The sequence below is a fragment of the Erythrolamprus reginae genome, chromosome 1 (assembly GCF_031021105.1).
Source record: "Erythrolamprus reginae isolate rEryReg1 chromosome 1, rEryReg1.hap1, whole genome shotgun sequence".
In the NCBI taxonomy this organism is placed as follows: domain Eukaryota; kingdom Metazoa; phylum Chordata; class Lepidosauria; order Squamata; family Dipsadidae; genus Erythrolamprus; species Erythrolamprus reginae.
The window spans coordinates 346,964,340-346,990,909 of NC_091950.1; the positions used below are offsets into that span (position 1 = coordinate 346,964,340).

The 26,570-nt window shown below is 40.9% G+C and overlaps 2 protein-coding genes and 1 long non-coding RNA gene across 8 annotated transcripts in view; 2 read left to right on the forward strand and 1 right to left on the reverse strand.

Moving 5' to 3' along the window:
- The window catches only part of TJAP1 (tight junction associated protein 1), a 77,507-nt gene extending 70,503 nt beyond the window's left edge, over positions 1-7,004 (forward strand). For all 4 annotated transcript variants that reach the window (XM_070734186.1, XM_070734185.1, XM_070734188.1 and 1 more), the window contains one exon: positions 2,382-7,004. In XM_070734186.1, coding sequence (XP_070590287.1) covers positions 2,382-3,701 — 1,320 coding nt within the window. In that variant the 3' untranslated portion in view covers positions 3,702-7,004. The remainder of the gene's footprint in view (positions 1-2,381) is intronic.
- A 578-nt stretch (positions 7,005-7,582) lies between these two features.
- On the reverse strand, positions 7,583-25,065 carry LRRC73 (leucine rich repeat containing 73). Of its 3 annotated transcripts, none has more exons than XM_070734190.1 (6): positions 23,859-25,065; positions 21,655-21,815; positions 17,830-17,952; positions 14,515-14,615; positions 13,008-13,191; positions 7,583-9,201 (listed from the first exon to the last, which is right to left on the reverse strand). In XM_070734190.1, exons 1-6 carry the CDS (start codon positions 24,128-24,130, stop codon positions 9,131-9,133), a joined length of 912 nt encoding a protein of 303 aa, XP_070590291.1. In that variant the 5' UTR covers positions 24,131-25,065; the 3' UTR covers positions 7,583-9,130. The 3 variants fall into 3 exon arrangements, with proteins under 3 accessions (XP_070590291.1, XP_070590292.1, XP_070590293.1); XM_070734191.1 differs by having other exon boundaries at positions 12,953-13,191; positions 23,859-25,003; XM_070734192.1 differs by lacking the exon at positions 17,830-17,952 and having other exon boundaries at positions 23,859-24,980.
- Positions 16,121-21,815, forward strand: LOC139157430 (uncharacterized). The gene is made up of 2 exons (XR_011557487.1): positions 16,121-16,262; positions 21,611-21,815. It is a non-coding gene; the product is annotated as an uncharacterized lncRNA (long non-coding RNA).
- Positions 25,066-26,570: the final 1,505 nt, after the last annotated feature.

The window sequence follows — 26,570 nt, forward strand, 5'->3', positions numbered from 1 at the left end:
TTCCTACGGATATTGAATATGCAATGAGTTCTAGTGATGTCATTGTGCTTCTTTGTGTTCTTTATGTACCACACAGAGATGCCTTATACTTGAACAGAATATTCTTCAAAATATTGTAGAACTGAGCGTTTGGTTCATTCCTGCGCTGGAGGATTTGAGCTTATGCTCAAACGACATAGCTGCTGTTTTTCTGCAGTTTATTGCCACAATGGCATCAACAGCATCATAAGATTATTTGAACTTTCTGCCTTGGAGATTTGGACAAAGTGATTTTTCTTGGGCATTCTTTTTGCATATTAATTTTTCCTAAGTACAGTATTCATTTAGTAAATTAGTACTTCTATTTTAAATGCTTCTTTGGAGCCTGAGGCTTTTTTCCCAGCGCATAAGAAAATTGCTCCATTGTATTGAAAACTCTGCCTTGATGAAAGTTCATCACATATTTGCTTTAATATTAGGAGATTAATTCATCTGCTGGTTTTCAGCATTTTAAAAAAATGGATTATTTCAAATACAGACTGCTGAGCTATTCACCTTATGGATGACTTGTGAGCATCCTTTTAGGATATAGAGTTATCTATTCCTTTTAAAAGGATGACACCCCCACCCCCCATTTATATTTACGGGCCTGGTACATGTTCTCAACTATCACTTTTTACACATTTCTATTGCTGGATATTTATGTTAGCACGATGCTTAACAATCCTAACACATCTGGCCCATCACCAGGGCCTTTAGTCAGGGACAAAGACTGTGTCTCCTCTGTATTCACTCTATTCAATCTCTGCCATGGGTTCTGGCTTTCATGTTCCCTGGCATTTGTCATTTCATGGTTTACAGAAATTGCTGCGGTATTTATTGGGAAATGAACAAGAGCAGCGTCCTGTAGGAAGTCATCTTAGAGAGCAAGGAAGGGCCACGTTCTGCTCAAAGCTCAGCTCTAGGATGTTCTGCGTGGAATCTATTTGTGTGACTGCACAGATGAAAGCTGATGAAAACGATACAGTCCTTGCATATAATTTGCTTGACAGAGTGGTTCTGTTTCCAAAAAATGGTTCTGTTTCCAAAATCAGTAGTACTAATTCTAGTACTAATACAATCTGACTATTGTATTGGCAGTTCTGTGTTAGCAAATACTTCAAAAGAAAAGGATTTAGGCGTAGTGATTTCTGACAGTCTCAAAATGGGTGAACAGTGCAGTCAGGCAGTAGGGAAAGCAAGTAGGATGCTTGGCTGCATAGCTAGAGGTATAACAAGCAGGAAGAGGGAGATTATGATCCCGCTATATAGAATGCTGGTGAGACCACATTTGGAATACTGTGTTCAGTTCTGGAGACCTCACCTACAAAAAGATATTGACAAAATTGAACGGGTCCAAAGACGGGCTACAAGAATGGTGGAAGGTCTTAAGTATAAAACGTATCAGGAAAGACTTAATGAACTCAATCTGTATAGTCTGGAGGACAGAAGGAAAAGGGGGGACATGATCGAAACATTTAAATATATTAAAGGGTTAAATAAGGTCCAGGAGGGAAGTGTTTTTAATAGGAAAGTGAACACAAGAACAAGGGGACACAATCTGAGGTTAGTTGGGGGAAAGATCAAAAGCAACATGAGAAAATATTATTTTACTGAAAGAGTAGTAGATCCTTGGAACAAACTTCCAGCAGACGTGGTAGATAAATCCACAGTAACTGAATTTAAACATGCCTGGGATAAACATATATCCATCCTAAGATAAAATACAGAAAATAGTATAAGGGCAGACTAGATGGACCATGGGGTCTTTTTCTGCCGTCAGACTTCTATGTTTCTATGTTTCTAGGGCAGTTTGGTCAAGATGGTGACCTATAATTACTAGATGCTTCGTGGCAGATGCAGCTTATAACAGAAGTCTCCAACTTTAGCAACTTTAAGACTTGTGGACTTCAACTCCCAGAATTCTGGGAGTTGAAGTCCACAAGTCTTAAAGTTGCCAAGGTTGGAGATCCCTGTCTTATAAAAGGGCAAGGAGAGAATTAGCCATTCAGTTCAGTGTGGCAATCAGCTTTTTATCCTCCACTGATCAATAGTACTGTGTTGGCCTAACACGAGCAAGGAATGCAAGATATTACAAATGTTTCTATTTCTTCTAAATGTGGATTGTTTATCAGTCATGCAAAAACACAATTTTCCCTTGATTCTGTGATAGAAATAGAAGTATTTTGAATGTAGGTATTACATATTTCAAAAGCTCTTCAGTTCCATTTGGTTAGAACAAGCAGTTTAAGATGGGATTTGCAGAAACCTCTGCAGGCATTTTGGTGTTTTTGTCCATCCCATTTGCCCTGTTTCCTATACGCTGTTTTAATTCCAGACTACTCTTGTCTTTTTCTTATTAGCTTCCATCTGAGCTGCAAGAGATGGTCAACAAGCACTTGCAAAACACTCAGGATTCTGTAGGCCCCGGCCAGGAGGAGGAACTGCACAACTTGGCACCCTCTGATGTTGTGCCCACCGCAGTCATTGCTAGAGTGTTGGAGAAGCCCGAATCTCTGGTGCTGAACTCAGCCAAATCCTGCAGTGGAAGTCACTCAATGGCTGAAGATGTTTTTGTGCATGTCGATATGAGTGGCACTCTCCCTGACGCTTGTGTGAGTTCGGGGCAAGCAGAAAGCAAGGGGAAGGAAGGGTCTAGACAGCAAAATGGGAGCTGCAAGCCACAGAACTGCTCGGAGAGCCTGCCAAAGGAGGTGCCTACTTTTGAGAAACTAAGCCCGTACCCCACTCCTCCCCCTCCCCACCCCATGTATCCGGGGCGCAAAGTCATTGAGTTTTCAGAGGACAAGGTGAGGATTCCAAAGAACAGCCCACTGCCCAACTGTACTTACGCTACCCGCCAAGCTATCTCTTTGAGCTTAGTCCAGGGGGAGGATGAGAACTGCGACAGGCAGCGCCCCCTTCCTAGCAGCCCAGTCTCAGGTCAACGCTCTGCCTCCAGCTGCTCCTACCAACCTTCCCCTAAGTTGAGCCGGGTTCCTGGATCGTCTCAAAGCAGCCCCTTCAGCAGTCCCCCCCAGATTCCCAGCACATTCGCCAGCTCCGCCAGCTCCGAGGAGGATCTCCTAGCTAACTGGCAGCGGATGTTTGTGGACAAGACTCCTCCCACCACAGAGCAGGTGCTAGTAAACCGCACTGCGTTTAGCCACGACACAGCGCAGGAGCTGCAGAAACGGTTCAGCCGCTCCATGCAAGAATTAGGCCGGGTGGCTTCCGCCTACTCGGATGGCGAAGAATCCGTGCAGAGCTACAGCTGGACTGTAAGCAGAGACTCGAGTGTGGACATCGACAGCACCGAGTTTCGAAGTCGCCGGAACCACTTCTCTTCGGACTACAGCACAGATTTCTCCCAGGACGAAAGCTGCAAATTGCTGCCGGGTTCCGGTACTGAGGGGCTGGCAGAGCCTGTCACTCCTTCACCAGAGAAGTCCAAAGATTACACAGACTGCCAGTCTGGGAGCCCTGCTGAAGAACTGGGAGAATTGCTGCTCCAGGAAAGCCGGGTGGACAGCCAGGAGGTGGTTTCTGAGCAGAGCAAGGATGGCAAGAGCAAGCCACCTCCTGGGCGCCCACATCGCAGCCCCAAGAGAATGGGGGTTCATCATTTACATCGGAAAGACAGCCTAACCCAGGCTCAGGAGCAAGGCAACTTACTTACTTGAGAACAGAGAAGAAGAATTGACTTGGCTACCTAGGTTGGGTGTTGCATTCTCTTCCCTGGGGTGGCCTTTCAAAGCCCGAGACTCAAGGGATTGCCATCACATTATTTTGGCCAGGAATTCTAGGCAATGTTTAAGTATTTACTGCCTTTTTAATACATGGAAAAGGGGGGGACGGACAACTCTTTCTCTAGCACCAGGATACATTTTGATGTATGCTGGCAACTCTTTTGTGCTGATGTTGACTGCTCAAGCACTCCTCAGGTGTGGATAAGAGATAGAATTGTGCTTTCTGTGCCTGCCTTCTTCAACCTGTTCTCCTTGTCTTGAAGGCCAAGATCTAGAAAATAGTCACACTGAGTCCAATTATAATATGTATGATTGGCAAACCAGCACAATTTTAGATCTACACAAGCATTCTAACTGCATGAAATTGAATCTGGTGTTAGTTACCTTACAGATCTTCCCTCTTTAGGGAAAGAACAATGGAGCAGTTGAAACAAAGGTACACATTCTATCTCCCCTCCACGCATCCTTTCTCAAAACGCTCGGTGAGGGATTCCACCTGAATCCCTTTCTTTTCTTCAGAGATTCTGCCTTCACACTTACTGATCAGTTCCAATTCATTCAAATTAAGTCCTGAGACACCCGAAGCCTATATTTCTACCTTTTCGGCTTGTGGGACAAGGCAGGAATATTTCGTCCCTCTTTTCTTGTCTCAGTTTCCCACCAAGCCATCAGGTGAAGAAGATGAATGAAGTGAGAAGCCTCCTGTGAATGAACATCCTCACTTCTGTAAGCTTTTGGTGAATTTTGTAAAGTTTTGGTGAATTCATGTTTTGTTTCTCCAAGCCTTCCTGTGGCTACATGCATAGGTCAACAAGGCCTATGGACCCAGGAATCAGGGGCACAGGAATCTCCTCCACCATTTCTTTGCATGTTGCATATGGGGTGTGGGGCTCCATTTTCTGGAAGTTGGGGTTTTCTGCCAAACTAGACCTCAGACTCCCTGCCATAGTCTCCCACCTGAGCTAGATTGTTTGCCACAATGATCTGAGTCTGGATCACTTGGATACTCTGGATCACGATACGGTGATAGTATACTATCTATGTTTTCCTTTGGATTAGTCTTCCTCACTCTTATTCTTTAGATGTGTAGAGGCTAAAATTCCCAGCAAGTGTGATTGTGTAGGGCTGTGTGGTTTCAACACTTCTGCGCGAGGGATGCCAAATTGAGGAATGCTGCTTCAGGTCTTCAACTGTTAATATGTAAGTAGTACCTCGAGATACGAGCTGCTCCACATGTGAGGATTCCAAGATACAAGCCATGAGGGGAAATTTCTGTTCCAGACCCGAGCTCAAATTCAGGATACGAGCCGAGTATCCACTAGGTGGCGCAAGAATCCTTGCTTTTGGTTATCTCGGAGGGGAAAAACAAAGTCTAAAGCCATTTGTTCCAGATATGAGTTGCTCGACATACAAGCTCCCTTCTGGAATGAATTATGCTCGTATCTAGGGGTACTACTGTACTTATCTCTCCATTTTTGGTTGAGCAGAAAGGTGTTGTGAGATGGGGTGGTATGTGCTGTGGAAGAGATACCTCAGCTTTTTGATCTTGATTTTGATCTTGCGTCTGGTCCATAAAATTATTTCACCAGCTGAGGAGAAAAATTCACATTGATCCAAGATTAAACCATACAGCCAGCTTGCCTCTTGATGACTCTTCTTGGCACAAAATTAGATGCTTCTTGTTTGCCCCCCTTGGGAGATGGCTGATGAGGATGGGCATCCCAGCATGGGGTCCAAATTGACACTAGTGCCTTTCCAAGGCCTTACCCAAGGTCTTTGATTCCCTTTCCCCCTTTTTGGTTTCCTACTTGTATTCAGTATTTTGTTCTTCCTTTCCGGCTGTTTTTGTGTGTTATTTGCGCATTTGAGGGGAGGGACTAATTTCATAGTGTTAAGAATTTTTCATTAAAAGAATCAAACTTTCCATATTTGAATTGAATTAACCTGCCCTGCTATTCATGCAACCAGAGAAACTTCTTGGCTACTTTGCTTAATTGTTATTTGTTTGAATAAGATTTTGATAATTTTCTGTTAGAGAATATTACGGCCTTTCTTTTCAAATACAGCAATCTGGTCATACCTGACCTTTTGGATATGGCTGTGTTTAAATTCTTATTAATGGACCATTCCTTTAGTTAAGCTGCTAGCTACTGCATTGTATTAGTGAGATGTAACACAGTATTTTTTGCTAATAAACTGGTGCTAAAGATATTATCCCTTTAGCTTACTTAATATTTACTGGTCTGATTTCTTCAGCTGATATTTACTTACTTCCTCGTTCATTCTCTTGATTTAGCTTGTGAATTCCTTGAATTTTCTCTGCACTACATGGAAGAGGACAAAGGTCGCTATTTTTTTCTGTTTCTTTTAATCGGGTTACTGATGGAGGTAGGGCAGCTTGGTGACCTTTTATTTAAACCAGTATTGGTTGAATCTTATCTAGTTGAAATGAATAGTTCTCATGGGCTAATTGGGTCAATGGAATCGATTTGAGACCATTTCGGTTACAATATGTTAAATCCATATCTAGTTCTCCTTTCTGTGTTTGGCTGCATAAAACCGTTCCGAAGCTGACGCAAGCATAGCATCAAATGGAATAATTTGAATATTATTCTTCTTCTCCTCTCTTTAGATGCATTGAGCTAAAGCAGGGACCCATAAAATTCAACTCAGGGTCACTACCATCTCTCTTTTGGCCCTTACAGCCCTCCAAGTTGGTTGAATCTAAAATTTCACACTTTTTTAGTGTTAAAAAAAAGTTAGATGTGGTTTAAGGGCCAAAAAGGGATAAATTTAAAGCCTTGCAGAGGTTGTGGGTACCCATTTAACCCCTTCTATAAGTGACCTTTGAAGTGCTGTTGACATGCTGCCCAAGCACTTGGGTAGCCCTGTAGGTAACAACTTAATGGGCTAAAGGCTGGGGGAAGAAAGCCAGAAGAAATATATTTTTATTATGATCATAAATGAATAGTATAATTTATCAAGTGAATTTACTGTCCTTGTGCAATCTGGCTTCTTAGCCCTTCACCTCTGGCAGTATTTTGTTGGAGAACTTGAATTGACTCATTTAGCTGCTCCCACCCTTTAGAGTCCCAACTCAAGACTGTTAATCTACAACTAAAATGTTTTGGTGGTGGTGTGTGTGTTTTGTTTTGGGTTTTTGGGGTTGTTTTGTTTTGAGATTTTCAAACCAATAATGTATATTTTAAAGGCAGAAATAAAACTATTTTAAAAATATGTCTCTGCAGTTGGTTGTTTATTTTGTGGCTTGAATCAGAAACACACCATAGAAATCATCTGCTAAAATTCTAAAAGTGCAATCACGGGTATTTTTCAAAACTTGATAATTGATATTTTAACCAGGAATGCAAGGGATCTAATCTGGAAGCACCTTAATGCAAAAGATTGCTTTGCCACTTCTGGTTGGAAGTCCACTGTAAACCATGCAAGGATTTACTAGAAAAATCCTAATTAGAAAATGTAGACACTGCTGCCTCCTATTGGTTTTCAAGGTCTTTGAATTTTATTTGTGGGTGAGATATATTGCATTTCTAGAATGATGGTAATACTGTACAATTTTTTTAAAGTTTTGGACCAAAGTGAATGCATACATAGAAGTAAAATTGATATAAAATTTAGTAGAGATAATGATCTGTAATCATACCTGATCTCTGTAATATGTTTTACAATCTTCACTTGTACTTTAAAAAGTGTTATGGTCTTGTAATGTTATCATTTTGGTTCTGAATTAGTTGATACATTTCTGGGGGGATGAAGGTTTTTAATGGTTTTTTTAATCAATACATTTATGTATGTTTTAGTATAGCCGTTTTGGATTTTATTTTTAAACAAGAAAAAGTTGGTACATTGGATTTACCACACAGTGGCGCAGAGAATTTTGTGGTGTGATATCTTCTTCCAGCTTTACACCCAGGGCAGAATCAGAAGATTCTCACAATGCTTTCTGTTTGACAACTCCCAAGATTACCTAATAAAATATGCTTCGAAAAATATAGTGTATGTGTAGGGCTATCAACACCTAAGCGAGCTAGATGCCCTGTTTCTGTTGTAGAAAAAAGAACTTCATGTAAGTCAAATGGTCTTTTAGCAAAATCAGGGCATTTCATAGTGTGATACACCAGAGCTGTCTCTTAAGAATGGAACTTTACATCTAGACAGTTTCTAGTCCTTGTTAGAAGCTACCTTCTGTTCTTCAAAAAGGCTTCACCTAATCATTGTAATAGTTATGCTCAGAATGTTTTATAAGGACAGAGGACTGTGTGCGCAATTCTACAGGTGTCCCAAGCAAACCATACATATATGACATTATTTGTGGTCCACAGGAAGGCAAATTCTAGATTCCATTTATTTGGAAACAAGGCTGTTGCTTACTTTCTCCCCTTTTGCCAGTCCGAGAAAATATTTGCCTGGCTGGAGCTGAAACTAATATGACACATTTGAGGTTTCCCCTCAAATAATTTGTGTCCCTTGTCGTCGCCAGTTGCTGCTTTAGGTGTGGTAGAGGCAAAAGGAATGGGGAAACTCAGTCTGATATACCCTAGATCCTTTGTCTTGTTGGTGATTGGGGATGGGGTTAGGTGTATACTGCTTGGTTGGGTTTGCGCCCCCCCCCCCCCAATCTCAGTAAGATCCATACCTCTAGAGGCTTTCCATGTTTGATAAGTCCCAATATGAGGACTGATTTTATTTATTTGCTTTCCTGTATTCTACCCATGGTTGTCACTTGGTGTCTACATTAGGAGTCATGCCTTCAACCATAAACTGTATAATTTAGGTTAATATATGCCACAAATATACCTTAGCATTCTGCTTTGCATAAGACAACAAGATAGGTGGAATCCAGCAGCCAAAGTATTTTACTAATAACATGCTCAGGTGAGCTGTTACTATTTTCAATGTACATCTCCTCCCTTCTAATTTTTTCATCCACACCTAGATCAGAACTCTGCCATGTTTTTGTGAATTTTATAAAATTTTACCCAAGCATAAATACAAGCAATAAAAAGAATATCTCTTATACATTAAATATATACATCTGAAAAAATGCAGCTTCTCCCGAAAATCAGTTAAGTATGGCAAAATATAAAAATACAGCAACTGAATCATCGAAAGCAGATGATAAGGACCGATTAATTAGCATCTGGTTCCAGAGTAGGAAAAGAAAGGTGACTAATAGATGGGTCTTCAAAGCCCAGTATCTGCATCCAGGCATATCAGCTTTCTTGTCTTCGCTTTGTGCACACAATGAATTCAGAAGCACAATAGACATTACACAAGATGTGTGAAAGTATGATCTTTCCAAATACAGTACATGGAAATGTTTTTCTCATCAGACATTCTGTTCACATCTCTGTTTCCGCTAATAGACTTTCTCCAAGGCCTGAAGTTACCAAGACCATCTGGGAACTAGAATCTGAAATGGAAAAAAGTTTCTTTAGCATTGATGCTGGCAACTTTTTAACCTTCCTATTGGCCCTGTAGATAGTGCTGCCAAAATCCCAAAAACAAAATGATTAATTTTCAGCCTGTGAATTTCTCTTTTAACTTGGTCTCAAAATCACAACAACAAAAATCCACCCATCTCTATCTAGGGGTAACAGCAATTTCCTGCAAGTTTCAATGTCAGAGAAGAAGGGAAGAGCCTCGATTGCAGCAGAACCTTTTAATAACAACAGGTTTATTAAGCCTCACTTTCTAAACACCTTTGAAGTATATTTACTGTAAAGTTGCCAGAAATCTTCGTAGCAACAAGTTTGTAAAAAACATCTGGTGAGTTAACATTTGTTCCAATACAAAAGATAAATTCACAACCTGCATAATTAAAAGAAATGAGGTAAACAGCAAAAAAGCTTAATAAAAACTTAATCTTAAAAGGTTACAAACAAATGAAGGGACCAGACAGGGAATATTAAGACTTTTGTTAAAAGCCTTGGGAAATAATGAAAAAACCCAGTATTTTCATGGGAAAATGAATTAAGTCTATTAGAAAATAAGCAATAGAAATTTGTAATTTTGCAATTTTAAAAATACAGTAAAGCACTAGAGGAGACTTAAAACTTCAGAAGAAGAAGAAAGGAATTGTCATTGGGAGGTTTCTTGTGAAACTTACCAATGACAGACGAGGTTGTGACATTTGAGACATTTCAGGAAATTTTTTGAAGAATGGGATTAGTATCTGGACGCTAAAATGTCAGTAACTCTGTTTTCTTACAATAGTAAGAATGTATCACTTACAAAAGATTTTTAAAAAACGATAACTGAAAGGGAATATTTTGGAAGACTTGACAAGATGAAAGGGATACATAAATATTAATGCAGAAATATTTAAAAATAAATTCTGGACAATAAATTGGAGATGACAGACAAAATGGAATTAAAAATGGTAAGACAGAATAACCCTAGATAAATGTATCTTTTCTATCTTTGGAGATAGAAAAACAAAAATTGAAGGGAGATCAAATCCTACAAGAATGAATTAAGGATTATTAGAAGCAAAAGGAAAGAATACAAAGTTGAGGTATGTGATCAGAATTAAATATAACATACCTTTATGAAATATTGGGACACCTTTACAAACTTTTTGCTGATATCTGAACAAAAACAACATTTTATGGATTTGCCAATTGATAAATGATGGTTTATAGGAGGAAGTGATCAATTTGTAATATTTTAGCAGATGGAAAAATACCGTATTTTTCAGAATATAAGACTTTTTTCCTCCCTAAAAGAGGCTGAAAATTTGAGTGCATCTTATACCCCAAATTTTGCAGCTTTTCCCCCCAGCCCTAACTAGGTGCTAATGATCTTCCCAGCTTCCTATTCCCTCCAAAGAAGGTTCTTTCTAGCCCTAAGTCTTTGCAGTCTTGTTTTCATTCCTACTCCCTTTGAAAAAGGCTTTTTCATTCCTAATGCGGTGTTAAAGATCTTCCTGTTTTGCAGCATTTATTTTTATTCCTACTCCCTCCAAAGCCCTACATTAATTTTATATATATAGAGAGAAGGTGAAATCATATCTTATTTCTGGTTTTCAATTATGGAATTTCTGCATATAAAAAAACAACTGGAAACCAGATTGGTGTGTATGTGTGTATGTAAGTAGGCTAGGTGACTCTATTAATTGCTACTGCCACATACCATTTATATGAATGATTCAAGGAAATTGCTTTCAATGTGGAAGCATTTACTTAGGGTGTTTGTGCACTTCAGTGTCACCCATGACTGGCTAGACAAGTCTCTGCAGTTTTCTTGTTTTACTATAGTATTTTGTAAAGGAACTCAAAACAAAAGCATTTTCCCACAAGGATTCTTTATAATTAATTTCACAAACTTTTTCTGGACTTTATCTGATCCCTTAGTCTGTTATAAAATCATATAAAAGCTTCCATCACCATTTTTGCTGTTTATTCTAGAAAAATAAAATTAAGTATTTAATAAATATGCCAGGGTGGCACAGTGGTTAGAATGCAGTACTGCAGGCTGCTTCTGCTGACTGCCAGCTGTCTGCAATTTGGCAGTTTGAATGTCAGGCTCAAGGTTGACTCAGCCTTCCATCCTTCTGAGGTTGGTAAAATGAGGATCCAGATTGTTGGGGCAATAACAAGGCTGTAAAGCACTGTGAATCAGTATACAGTGGTACCTCAAGATACGAACCCCTCGTCTTACGAACAACCCGAGATACGAACCTGGGTTCAGAAAAATTTTGCCTCTTCTTACGAACTTTTTTCGTCTTACGAACGCCAAACCCGACCTTCCGGGTTCGGCGTTGGGAGGCCGCCGAGAAGCCCCGCCACCTGGCTGTCACCTTTTAAAACAGCCGGGGGACTTCTCGGCAACCTTCCGAACGCCGAACCCGGAAGTTCGGGTTTGGCGTTCAGCGTTCGGGAGGCCGCTGAGAAGCCCCCGGGCTGTTTTAAAAGGTGACAGCCGGGAGGCAGCGTTTTTTTGCGGGGTTTTTTTTGTTGTTGCACGGATTAATTGACTTTACATTGTTTCCTATGGGAAACAATGTTTCGTCTTACGAACCTTTCGTCTTACGAACCTCCCCGGGGAACCAATTAGGTTCGTAAGACGAGGTATGACTGTATAAGACTAAGTGCTATTGCTATTTCAAACTTATTTCACAAAGGATTGAAGGAGACTCACTGGATGTTGTAAGATGTGAAAGTTCCTAATAGCTGAAAAGCAATTAACAAGTATTTTCTTTTTGAGGAGCCAAATGGAGTTTGAACAAGATGGCTATTCCCTCATCTCCTAGAACTTTAAAGCTACTGAGATAATTGTCTCATGGTCTCCCCGGGAGGAACCACTGTCTGGAGCACTTGTGGGTGATCTCAAGTCTTCTCATTGTCCAGAGAGAAATTGTGAAGAGGCAGTCTACTCCTGGGTCTTCATTCTGTCATGGTCAGCTTCACCTTTGGTGGTGAATCTTCAGCTTGTCATTTCTTCCCCAGACATGTTCCCTGCAGTTTTCTTGAAAAGATTTTGGAAGTAGCTTGCCATCTCCATGAAAGCATTAACTATTAGATTATATTCAAATCTAGTATCCATTGGCTTCTATTAAGATTTCACCCTGAAAGAGGAATTTCAGTTCCAGATATTCTAAGTGCAAATCAATATTGGGGTGAAAGAACAATACAATTTGGAGATACAAGTATCAAAACTTCAATATTACAAGAATGAGAACATATGCATTCTCCACCAATGTATGTGGCAATCTGAAATATAGAATTCCTCTATATTTGAAAAAGCAACTCATCACTAGGAATCTCAACTAGTGGGCTATTTAAGTATCTGGTCTGTTTAAACTGTTTTACATGGCTTACTATCCACTGCTCAAAAAAATAAAGGGAACACTCAAATAACACATCCTAGATATGAATGAATGAAATATTCTCACTGAATACTTTGTTCTGACAACAAAATGAAATTGATTGTCAGTCAGTGTTGCTTCCTAAGTGGACAGTTTGATTTCACAGAAGTTTGATTTACTTGGAGTTATATTCTGTTGTTTAAGTGTTCCCTTTATTTTTTTTGAGCAGTATACTTTCCCCCTTTCTAAAGTCAGATAAACTGACTGAAATGCAAATTAGTTTTACAGTATGATAAAAACAGACTAAAGAAAAATGATCAAAAGATAAAAAATGCAGTTTCCTAATTCCACATGCCTGTAAATCTCCCACATAGTGTCACCTCCCATGCTCAAGAGGGAACCAATCTTACTGCTTTGACAGATCCAGGAATTCTTCTCTCTGGCCATCACTTCATGGTTCACAGTCTCATCGTCTTCCTCTCCCTCTGAAAGAAGGTCTGAGATTTGCTGCTGTAGTTCGGGACTGATGTTGTTCTCTGCCAGGATCAATGTCCTCAGAGCTGTTGGATAGTTTTCCACCATGTCCAACAGGATCTGAATTGAGTCAGAACAGAGGCATCATGAAAAATGGCTCACACCGGTCACCGGGAAACTAAAAAGATCTAAAATGCACTACAAACATTATTTGGAGGTGGGGAAAATTTCTAAAGTGATTTACTAGATTCCCTGCATGGATTGCCTGTGACAGATTGGGAGAAAGCTAACCACCAGACTGCAAGAACAAGAGCAAGCAGTTAGATGAGGGGACCCCAAACTCATTGCTATGAACAAGGACAAGAATTCAATTTTGCAACTATTAAGATTGCTGGCTGAGCAGGGACAAAAATAGCCAGAAAAATGACTGAAGCTTGGGAAATGGGCCCTTGATCAGCCAATAGGAGTGCTGATATATCATCACCATCCTACCATGTATTTAGGAGCCAAGTGTGCAGTGGAAGCAACAACTACTTAATAGCCAGCCATCAACACCCTAATTTAACTAAAAGCCACACACAGTCAGGCATCATATGAACACAACTCATAGAATAGCCATGTGCACACATTCTGAAGTTCCCTGAGGATGGGCTTCAATCTGAGCCTGAAAGCTTGGAAGAATAATTTATTTATTTTTATTATTTGGATTTGTATGCCGCCCCTGGTGACTTTGACTCAGATTGACTCCTGCAAGATCTAAAGTGTATTTATTATGACATGGAATTAACAGGGCTCGAATGACCCAGTTGTATTTCTTCCTATTCCCAATTATAATAATTACACAGAGCAAGTTCTGCATCCCTAAAGAGACTTTTGTCACTAATTCACCCTATATAACACCTGTGATTGTGTCAATCTCTGTTGCTTTTTAAAAAACAAACCACTCCCTTCACATCAAACCAAAATCTAAGGGGAGGAGGATATTTTCCACATTGTAAAGTTTTAAGTAATTGTAAATTCTTAGCTCTCTTGAGAAAAGGAAAAATACATGGGGTGGAGGGAGGAATTATGTGCAAGCTTTTCAGATTTTTCACTGTCGACTAGATGGCATCGGCTGGCAGGACCACGTAGGAGGGCCTTCTCTGTGGTGGCTCAGCCCTCTGAAATCAAGTTCCCCCAGAGATCTGCACAATATCCCTGGCCTTCCAAAAGGCTGTGAAAATGAGGCTTTGCCGGCAGGCCTGGGGCCGGTGAACCATGCCATCTAGTCCCGGCTGATTGAATGAATGTTTTATTAAGGGTTTTTAAATTATTTTTTATATTGTTTTTCATTGTTGTGTACCGTGAGAGGTTGGGTGGCTTATAAATTGCAAAAATAAAAAATAAAAATAAATAAATGACTGGCAAGAGAAATAAGGGCCACAAAAGAGATACCTTCCTTACCATAGCTGACTGGTTGGTAAGTCCTGTCCCTTCCAAATCTAAAACTTCTAAGGTGCGGCTGGATGCCACTGAAACAGCCAGCATTGCTGCTATCTGGTCACCTATGGAAGAGAAAGCCGGGAGACGTGAGACAATCACAATGCAGCTCTACCCGATGCACCCACTCCCAAGACTGGCAGAACATGAGCGACATCCGCAGTCATCCAAATGGTGTAATTTTCTCCACTTTCCCTCAGATTATGGCTCCTAATGCTGAATTCCATAATTGCAGCTTTATAAAGAAGATGCTCAGTTAATACTTCACCGTGACAATGCAAGGTGCTAGGCAATGGTGAGGAAATTCTCCTTTTCCTCCTGCTTTTCATTCTTGCCAAGCAACTTGGGCATCCTCCTCGATCCACAGCTCACATTAGAGAAACATCTTTCAGCTGTGGCGAGGGGGGCGTTTGCCCAGGTTCGCCTGGTGCACCAGTTGCGGCCCTATTTGGACCAGGAGTCACTGCTCACAGTCACTCATGCCCTCATCACCTCGAGGCTCGACTACTGTAATGCTCTCTACATGGGGCTACCTTTGAAAAGTGTTCGGAAACTTCAGATCGTGCAGAATGCAGCTGCGAGAGCAATCATGGGCTTTTCCAAATATGCCCATGTTACACGAACACTCCGCAGTCTGCATTGGTTGCCGATCAGTTTCCGGTCACAATTCAAAGTGTTGGTTATGACCTATAAAGCCCTTCATGACACCGGACCAGATTATCTCCGGGACCGCCTTCTGCTGCACGAATCCCAGCGACCGGTCATGTCCCACAGAGTTGGCCTTCTCTGGGTCCTGTCAATGAAACAATGTCGTCTGGCGGGACCCAGGGGAAGAGCCTTCTCTGTGGCGGCCCCGGCCCTCTGGAACCAACTCCCCCCAGAGATTAGAATTGCCCCCACCCTCCTTGCCTTTCGTAAGCTACTTAAAACCCACCTCTGCCGCCAGGCATGGGGGAATTGAGATACCCTTTCCCCCTAGGCCTTTACAATTTTATGCATGGTATGTCTGTATGTATGTTTGTTTTTTATTATAATGAGTTTTAATTGTTTTTAGTATTGGATTATTGTTATACGCTGTGTTATTATTGCTGTTAGGCCCCCCCCCCAGTCTCCGGAGAGGGCCAGCATACAAATCCAATCAATCAATCAATCAATCAATCAATAAATAAATAAATAGCAAAAAAATAACACAGACACTGAGCAAATCTCTGTGTAATCCTTGTCTCTGAGTAGTTCTCTAGGTCTAGCAGCTTATGATTGGTTAGCGGATGAAAAGATATGCACAGCTCCTTGGGAACTGAAGTGTGTGTGGGGAGAAGGGGGGGGGTCATCCATACTGAGAGGGCAAGGTGAGGTAGAGCGTGCACAAGTACGGCCAAGATATTCACATCTATCTCCTTTAGTGGGATGAGCAATACAGAGCAGCCTGCCTCACCAGCTGTCAAATCAGCTCAGCAACGCAGCTGGGAAGGGAAGGAGTTTCCATGGCAACTACTGCTGGAACTCCTCTTTGCCTTGCTATTTTTCGAAGCGGTGGCCGGGAAAGGGAGAAGTTACACCCACCAAGCCCAGCGGTAAAGACCTATAGGGCGTGGGATAGAATCCAGCCAATCAGTCCACGAAGGAGGTACTGCCACAGAGTCTTCAGAAGTTCAAAACCTTGGCTCCAGACGGCCCAATAGTGGCTCTGCTCTTCCTTCGTGTAGAATGGGGTAGGCCTCTGTCCTACTTTTCCAGAATAGAGTTATGGGATGGTGGCAGGTTTGGTTTTGTGGTTTCAGCTTTCAATTGTAGAGTGGTTTCTTAAACTTCCTTTTATTGCTTCTATTTTAAGCTGTGGGTGGAAGATTATTGCTGACAAAATGGGCCTGACTTACCCACAAAGAGGGGGGAAAAGCCTAGATTGGGGAAAGATTTGACTGAAAATTTACTAGGTCCCTACCAGCCTTTGAACATCTGGTGAGGGAGGTACAGTTCTAACACATCCAGAAGACAATTGGCTATAGAAGGTTGGGCTAGAAAACACTGGATAAATCTGGCACAATTGGGCTGATTTTGTAGAAAGCAGCTGCCAAATTTGGTTTGTTTCCAAGTAGCCTTCTCATAGTCCTCAGCTCCTCTTAATTAGAGGACAGAATAAGCTGCTTTTAAATTACTATTGGTATAACAAAGGGGTCAGCAACCCGTTGGCTCTGAAGCTGCAATGTGGCTCTTTCATCCCTCTGCTGTGGCTCCATTGCCAGTCGGCTCCACAGTTGATAGGGCAGTGATGGCGAATCTATGGCACAAGTGCCACCTGTGGCATGCGGAGTTCATATCTGCTGGCACGTGAGCTGTTGCCCAAGCTGAGTTCCAGGGTGCATTGCCAGCTGATTTTTGGCTTATTCGGAAGCTCTGGGAGGAGGGTATTTTTGGCCTCTGAAGGGCCTCGGGGGCAGGGGAGTGAGGAAGGCTGTTTTTGCCCTCCAAGAAAGCCTCCGGAGCCTGAGAAGAGCAAAAAAATGACCCTACCAGGCCTACTGGAAGTCAGGGAACAGGGGAGGGGGGAGGGTTGTGCGCACATGTGCAGGGGCATTGAATTATGGGTGTGGGCACTCACTCGCATGCAACAGCGTGCCAACACACGCTTTTGGCACCCAAGGAAAAAAAGGTTCGCCATCACTGTGATAGGGCTTTCAGTTAGGATAGGTAGAGGAAAAAAGATGCCTCTCTAGGAGAAGACTCTATGGTAGGAGAACAGGACATCTGGTCGGCAGAGGAAAAAGGACGCCACATTAGGAGGAGACTCTATGGCAGCGGAAATAGACTTCCTGTTGGCTCCAGAATTGAATAGGGAGCTTCCAGTTAGGACCTTTGTGGCTCTTTGTGTGTTTAAGGTTGTTGACTCCTGGAATAAGACAACCATGTCAAACCCGCAAGCCGCATCAGGCCCTGGACTGTGCGTAATGAAGCCCTACAAGGCTTATTAAAAAAAAATTAAAGAAAGTTTGTTATTTATCTACAGTAACTACATATTTTACATACTGCCCAAGACGATTCCTCTTTGGTTGATGAGGCCCAGGCAAATCCAAAAACCTTGCACCCATGGCACCCATTGACTTTGATTCCTAGCCGAGAAGATGTAATGACCTATCAGTAGCTCTGTTGGGTATTATCTGAATTTGTTTTAAGATGCAAGCTTTAAATGTTATAACCTGTATAAGCCCAACAAGATCTCTAGTAGCCGGAAGGACACGCATAAACCACTGCCAAGTATCCAAATCCAAATAGTCCTCTCACCCAGGGGGTTGTAGTCCAAGTTCAATACTCGCACCTGGGAACTATGAGCCACTGCAATAGCCAGACGTCCCCATCCCTTGGGGGTGATGCCAGAATTTGCACTGAGAGTCAGTTCCTTCAATCCTAGGTATAAAAGAAAAGCCAGGTGACCTCATGGCAACTTTTACAAAGCCTCTTTCATTCAGAGTTGATCTCATTGAATTATTAATGTAGGTGAAACTTAGCCAACCCTGTCCAATTAACCTCAATAGCGTATTTTCAACACGCTATTGTTCAAACAATTATTTGGTAACCTGTGTTAGATATGAAGAAACTAGACGTGGAGCAAAACATTTTCAGGAGCAAAAAGAAGCTCAGGTGTGCTTGAGTGGCTGAGAGGCAAGCTCCAATAATCTTCCCAATTGTCACAATAATGTAACAATAAGCTAAATATTTGATCATGTTCTACCTTACCCCAAGATAATGCTGTTCAGATGTGCTAAAATGAGTACAGAAATTCTAAACACTATGGTCCAATGTTGCAACTTGCAGTCCCACAACCTCTGGAGCATAAGATTGGGGAAAACTCTTTCAGGAATATTGAAGTTTATTATTTATTTATTTATTGGAATTATATGCCGCCCCTCTCCATGGACTCGGGGCAGCTTACAACATTTCAATAAAAATACAATATATAAAACACTTCTAAATCCAATTAACAGAAATAATTAATTTAAAATATTTTTAAAAAATTAAACTTTTAAAAGTCAAACATTCAGAAACATACTACAGCATCCTACACATTCACTGGCCAGAGGCTGACCCCAAATATGTTTTCAAATTCTTACGAATGGTAAGGAGAGTAGCGGCAGTGCAAATCTCCAGGGGGAGTTGATTCCAGAGGGCCGGGCCCCCCACAGAGAAGGCTGTTCCCCTAGGACCCACCAAGTGACATTGTCTAGTTGACGGGACCTGGAAAAGGCCAACTCTGTGGGACCTAACTAAGAACTAAGTTCTACTCTCTGACTCTCCAATCCAAACAATAGCTACAGGTAGTCCTTGAATTATAACCCTTCTGTTTAGTGACCGCTCAAAATTACCATGGCACTAAAAAAGTGACTTGTGACAGTTTTCACACTTACGACTGATCAAAATTCCAATGTTTGGCAACCGGCATGTATTTATGCCCTGTTCCAAGGTCATGTGATCACTTTTTGTAACCTTCCCAGCTGGTTTCCGAAAAGCAAGGACAATGGGGAAAGCCAACTTCGCTAAGCTGCTAAGATTTGCTTAACAACTATTGTAAAACTTACTTAACAACTGCCTTATGAGCAGCGGAAACTTTGAGCTTGATAGCAGTCGTAAGTCGTAAGATAAATATAGCAGGCTGACCTGTATTACAGTTTGTATGTCTCGTCTACAACCCCAGGATGCTATAAACAAAAATATATTTCAAAATAGAAGATTGTTTATTAAGCTATATTGTGAGTATGTGCTTAAAATGATGTATATATTCATTACCTTTGACTTAGGGCAGTGATGGGAAACCTTTTAGACACTGGGTGCAGGCACACCCAAATTGCAGGGTGAGGGCACCTATGCACCCCACACATACACCAGTGGCCGTGCCCCGTGCATGAGAGACCCAAAGACCAGCTGGCGGGTGGGAGGCACACACACCTGTGCAGCATAGACCCAAAATAGCTGGAGCAATGGCGGGTGTTCCATAGGTTCACTACCATTGACTTAGGGATACATTTTCTCACCTGCAGCTGATTAGCATTTTACACTTCTCCATATTAATGCATATGTCTGATCACCAAAACTGATAATGTATGCAAACATACTGTACTATAGAGATTATATTAGATAAGACGTTACAGTATTCAATTAAATAAACACATATGCAGGTACAGTATATGTTCCAGGAGAGGATTATTATGGTTTTAGATAATCAGAAAAACAAGATTGCATTACATTACTTAATTTTTAAAATATACCATAATATCGGGAAGTTTACCTATGTTACTTTTGTCCCTTTAAAATCAGCATTTGATTGGATTCCTAAGGATGAATGCTTAAAGAAGTACAATTACTAACTGCAATCTCAAATGATTGTTTTTTTATTCAAAAACTTTAACCTTAACTGAAAGTCAAAAGTAATCATCATGGTCACAGTCTAATTAAATTCCAACTTGGAAAAGAAAAAAAATAACAATATATTTCAGCTTGTTTATATTTGAATAATAATATAGTGGTGCTTTCCTTTACATCAATTAGTACAAGAGAGCTTTAAAATATGTATGCAGAACAAATCAGGTTTTATAGATCTCAGTAGGGTTTTTTTTCAGAAACTGGTTGAAAGTGCCCAAAATAATTTTTCTTCCTTAGGTAAATAGAAGTAACTGCCTATAAGTGGTTGTTCAGCTGTTGTGGGGTACCAGATCTTCCTCTATAATGTTTTGACTAGGTAGAAATGTTCCATCCAAATTCTTAACATGTTTGTATTTACACACTATTGTATCAGCAGTCTAGATTGGTCACAATTGAAGCTTGAGCTAAAACCTATTTACACAATGCTTAGTTTAAACTAATCTTTCCTCTGTTGGTTTGAGTTTCCTAATCTAGCTGGAATGCTTTAAATCCTTTAGAAACAATCTTGTAAATAAAAACATCCAGTTTTATGAATTTGTCCTGGATTTAGCTCAGCTGAGTTTTTACAGAAAACAAAACAAAACAAACAAAATGTAGTCATTGTGGTATTATGTACTAGATTTGTTTGCCATCCATCTCTCTATAGGCTTTACTACACTCCAAAAAGTGGTATTATTCCCAATTACTGAATCTTAGATGCCCTGACCAAAACTTTATGCTTGGATGTTATCCTGCTAATAGATTGCCCCAAATCAGAGGAGAGCCTTTACAATGTGTGTATGTTATAAAACCATCCGTGTGTGTGTGAGAGAGAGAGAGAGAGCAAGAGTGAGTGAGAGACAGACAGAGAGAGAGAGAGACAGAGAGAAAGAGAGAGAGAGAGAGACAGAGAGACAGAGAGAGAGAGAGAGAGAGAGAGAGAGAGAGAGAGAGAGAGAGAGATATTATATGTGTATGTAAGCAAATACAGTATCTATTCATTTATTTTTGTATTAGACCAAGGATCCATGTACAGCAGAACATATATTCAACATTTCCACTCTTGAATTCCTACTGGAGTTAGAAATTAGTGAAGAATGGGGAAGCGGAGAGAAATTATAAATTCAGAAAGGCAAATTAGTATTTTACTCAGTCAAGCACTCTCTGGTATTGTTTCTAATAATTACAGTTTTGTTTGAAATTTGTTATATTTGGTTGCTTTGCTGAAAACAAATGCATGATATTTACAGAAAACCTTTTATGTTATAGAAGAACACTTCACATTTCTAGGATACTGAGTTTACCTTGAATATGTATGTATGTATGTATGTATGTATGTATGTATGTATGTATGTAATATGTATGTATGTAATATGTGTGTTTGTAGGTATGAATGTGTATACGTATAATTCAACAGCCCATTCTAGTTTCGCATGAAAAGTACACTTCTGCTCTTAATATTGACTGTGATGAATTGAATTTTTTTTTTTAATATAATTTTAGTAAATGTTTAAAAACATTTGCTTGGAACTCATTTATTCTTAACTTCCTTAAGTCTCATTATCTACCAGATGATTTTTGGTTTAAGTCCACTGCACTAAGAAATCAAAGCAATAATTTCTTTTGGATAAGGAAGTCGTAACTCCCACAATCTCTTTTGCTTTGATAGAGCAAAAGACAGCTGCAAAAGATGTCATGTCTTATCTTCCTTACCTGACTTGGCCCCATCAGGAGGAAGAAGGCCACAAATCAAGTTGATACCTTCATCCCCCAGTATGCAATCCCCTAAATCCAAGGCCACAAGGGATGGATGGATGGATAAAGCTGGGTTGAGAATGGCCAGACCAGCATCTGTCAGAGGACTTCCATGAAGGCTGCATATAAAGAAAAAGGAATTATAGACTCTCTTTTCTTTTGACTTGCAAATGATAAACAAATCCTAGGTCAGTGTTTCTCAATGTCAGCAACTTCGGGATGTGTGAATTTCAACTCCCACAATTCTCAGCCAGCAGCCACATAACTTAAAAGTTGCTGAGGTTGAGAAATATCAGTTGGCATACTTGCTGCATATGTACTTGTTTTTCAGAAATTAGAATTAAACCAGGCACTGGTTAAAAAACACAGGAAAGTTATAATGAAGGATAAGAACACTTGAGCCTTCTGAAACAGGCAGAGAAAAATGCTCGATAAAATGTCGTATTTAAAATACATATTTAACAAGTATTTTATATTTTTAAAATACATAATACATATTTTGTCTCAACTGTCTTGTTTGGAAGCCTATTTCTTTTGTTGGAAGTGATACACTGGAATAGAATAGAATTTTATTGGCCAAGTGTGATTGGACACACAAGGAATTTGTCTTGGTGCACATGCTCTCAGTGTACATAAAAGAAAATATAAGTTCAAGAATCATGAGTTAGAACACTTAATGATAGTCTGGGTACAAATAAGCAATCAAATCATATTAGGAAATTGTAAGGCTACAAGCCACAAAGTTACAGTCATACAGTCATTTGTGGGAAGTGATGGGTGATGGTGATCTTGAAAAGCAAGGATGTCCAACTTTGACCATTTTAATACATGTGGACTTTGATTCCCAGAATTCCCGAGCTAGCAGTGGCACAGGAATTCTGGGAGTTGAAGTCCACAAATCTTAAAGTTGCCAAGGTCAGACACTCCTGAGACTTTTGTTAGGTAGATCCTTGTTCGTGAAAGTTACATTCTGCTGGGTTGTTGTTTTTGTAACAAATATTCAAGTTCAAGTCAACTGTTCCATATCAAAGGCAGCCATTCCCAACCTTTCTAAAGACACACTAAGTATAAGAAAGAGTTGTGTATTATTTTCCTGATAAAAATACAAGCGAAAACTGTCATTTATTTGAGAACCAATAGGGTTAAGCTTTAATAAAAAATGTACACTTTTTAAAACTTCAAATTCATAATTGGCATTAGCCATATCCATTATTGATTGAAGCTATTCTGACTACAGTGGTACCTTGGTATCCAGTAGCATTGTTACTACTGCTCTTTGTTGAGAAAATTTTGTCCTGGTACTTATCTTTTGTTTGGTAGTCAACACACAAGCTAGACAACTCTTTACCCTTTCCAGCAGATAGTCACATGTCTTAGTTTCTGTAATAATTTTGTATATTTTTTGTATTTTCCCATTTGTGCAGGTAAAGTGAAGTTTTTATTTTATTTAATCTATTGGGTTTTGTGTTTATTTCTCATGTAAAGTAATAATATACAACCCTATCTTTGTACATATTGCCTTAAAATGTGCACTGTCCTTGGTTTGGGAATGCATTGAATTTATGTACATTATTTCTTCTGGGGGGAAAATGCATTTGGCATTCATAGTTTTTGATACTCCTTGCATCTCCCAGAACCAATTAACAAGGAATGCAAGATTTGGAAGTTCATTGAACTGTTCCACCAACATAATGCAACAAAATGGCAAAATACAGCTCTATGTTCACTATGTTTTCATGCTTTCTTAACCAAAGATGGGGAAATTGCATTCCTACTAAAATCTATTGGATTTTGACTTCTTTTATCAGCTCCAAAACAAATAGCAAACATTCTAATCTGTGGCATTTACTAAAACTACCTATTACTCTGGAGAATTCAGTTGCTTGTAATTATCAATATTTAGGATTGGATGACCTCTGGTTCTTTAAAGATGCATTGAAATCCTGCCTCCCAGGACAGAAAAGTATGTTTCTTTGGAACAATAACTACTTAACAATATTGAAAGGATAACCGAACTACCACAAAGAATTCCTGGCTGCCCTCCCTCACCATTGAGTACATTCCATTTACGTCAATGAAACATCACTTTTAAAGCACAGCATTTGCCCAGGATTTGCAAGAGGCAACATTCTCAGTGGATACTAAGACGAGGGCCTACTCACAATAAAGACTGGACGGAGCGGTTGGTCTTCAGAGCTTCAGCCAATTGCTTGACCCGGTTGATATTGGAAACAATCCCTAAATTAAGATTCAGCTGAGCCAAGGAATGAGACTCCGCCACCCCCTTGCAGATGCGACCGAAATCTCTGTCGGAAATTTGGCAACCCCGGAGGGAAAGCAGTTTGATGGAGTTCTCCCGCAAGCTCTCACAAATATCCCGAATCTCTGCACTGGATAAAGTCTCCCCGGAGATCTGGATCGATCCTGGCAACATCGCTCTGGAAAACCTGCAAACGCTATTAACGACTGTTAATGGGGATCGCTGCAGTCCAAAAAAAATATGGGGGAAACTCCGAGTAGCGCTCTGTAACCCAGTTAAGAAAAGGAGGGGAAAGCAACGCGTTGCAAAAAAGGAGTTGCACCGACAGTCTTTTAGCCCTGTGTAAAATCGGAGGAGGGGTGCACCTTTAAATAAAAGGCATGCATCGATTAAAATTGGGTGGGTGGGGGGATCCCGCTGGGTGTATTGCGCGATCCGCGGTGACACCTCAATAATCCCCGCCGCCCGGTTGCAATTCCAAGTCAGTTTCGCGCAAATCCCGAGTTAACAGCTCGGGAGGGTTAACCGCACCCGCCGTCTAGACAGGGGGGAAAAAGGAGAGCGCTCCATTGCTTAAGGGTGGATGGAAAAGTCAGGCGGACTTGAGAGGCGGCGGCGGCGCAGCAAGCAGAAAATTACCCAGGAATTAAGAAATGCAAAATCCAAATCGGAGCCAAAAAAAAAGTCTTTCCGGGATTGAAAAACCGGCCAAGGCGGATTTTTTCCGGATTCTGCAAAAGCGGTGATCCTTTTCCTGGGGGCTGATCGCCAGCCTCTCTCCCCGCTGCCCCACCTGCTCTTCCTTCCTCTGGCAGCGATCGAGGCCCGGCTCCTCCGGCCCGGAGACTGCGGGCTCGGCCTCCTCTTCCCCCCGGTGCTTCCTCCTCCTCCTCGTGCTTTTACCGCACCGGCGGCTACCGCTGCAGCCCTTGACGCAGTCTGACCGACGCGCGGAGCCGATCCGGCCCGTCCTGCCTCTTCCCCTCCTTGGGTCCCGGAGGAAGGCAGGATCCGGCTTGAGAATGGCGCGGTGCCGGTTTCTATGGCGACCCTCCGACACTGGAGCCGCCTTCGCCGCCTCTTGCCAAGGGAACCACACGGCGGCGCCTGCAAGCGGCCACTTTTCACACTAAATCCCTCCGCGGGCTGATCCCTTGCAGGAGCCATAATTTATTTATTTAGCCCAGTACTGTACTGTACTGTATTTCCCAACCTTGGCAACTTGAAGATATTTGGACTTCAACTCCCAGAATTCCCCAGCCAGTGAAGTCCAAATATCTTCAAGTTGCCAAGGTTGGGATAAACACTGATTTAGCCAACAAGCATCCCTTTTCCTGTACTTCTTCCTACCCGGTGTCTGGAAGAGGAAAATAAAAATATCCAGTTGGGCTTCAAGGAGAGAATAGCATTTATTTGAAATAGCAATAGCTGGACTAGAGCCGAGTTCAATTTTGGATAAACTTCTCTATCTTGTGGATGCCTTATTCATTATTTATTTATTCATTAAATTATTAACAGTAGAGAGTATAGGTGTACTGTATATGCAAAAGACTTGGAAATATTAACATTCTGTTTTATATTAATGTAATGATTTGTATTTGGTTTGCTGATGACACCATGAAAGGAATTGTAATGATGATGTGATAAATGAAATGGTATTAGATCTGTAAGTTCGGAAACTTCAGATCGTGCAGAATGCAGCTGCGAGAGCAATCATGGGCTTTCCCAAACATGCCCATGTTACACCAACACTCCGCAGTCTGCATTGGTTGCCAATCAGTTTCCGGTCACAATTCAAAGTGTTGGTTATGACCTATAAAGCCCTTCATGGCCTCGGACCAGAATATCTCCGAGACTGCCTTCTGCTGTACAAATCCCAGCAACCGGTCAGGTCCCACAGAGTTGGCCTTCTCTGGGTCCCGTCGATGAAACAATGTCGTCTGGCGGGACCCAGGGGAAGAGCCTTCTCTGTGGCGGCCCCGACCCTCTGGAATCAACTCCCCCGGGAGATTAGGATGGCCCCCACCCTCCTTGCCTTTCGAAAACTCCTTAAAGCCCACCTCTGTCATCAGGCATAAGGAAATTGATTCCCCTGGACCGTTTCTGCTTTATGTATGGTTTATATGAGATGTATGATTGCTTTTTATATTAAGGGTTTTAAATTGTTTTAATTATTGGATTTGTACTGTTTTAATGTTGTGAGCTGCCCCGAGTCTCCAGAGAGGGGTGGCATACAAATCTAATTAATAAAATAAATAAAGAACGACAATATGACTTTTTTTAATAATAAAAATTTAAATATTTTTTTAAAATTATTGATTGATTAATTGATTGGACTTGTATGCTGCCCCTCTCCCTGGACTCAGGACAGCTCACAACATAAATCCAATATGCAATAACACACCTGAAATCCAATTAATATAAATAACTGATATAAAACCATTTTTAAAAGTCTAAAACATTAAAAATAATTCATTTAGATTCAAACCACAAACATAACATATATTCGTTGGCCAGGGGGCTGGCGTCTAATGACCCCAAGCCTCGCTGCATAAATGAATGTTGAGATTCTTGCGAAAGGCAAGGAGGGTAGCAGCAGTGCAGATCTTGGGGG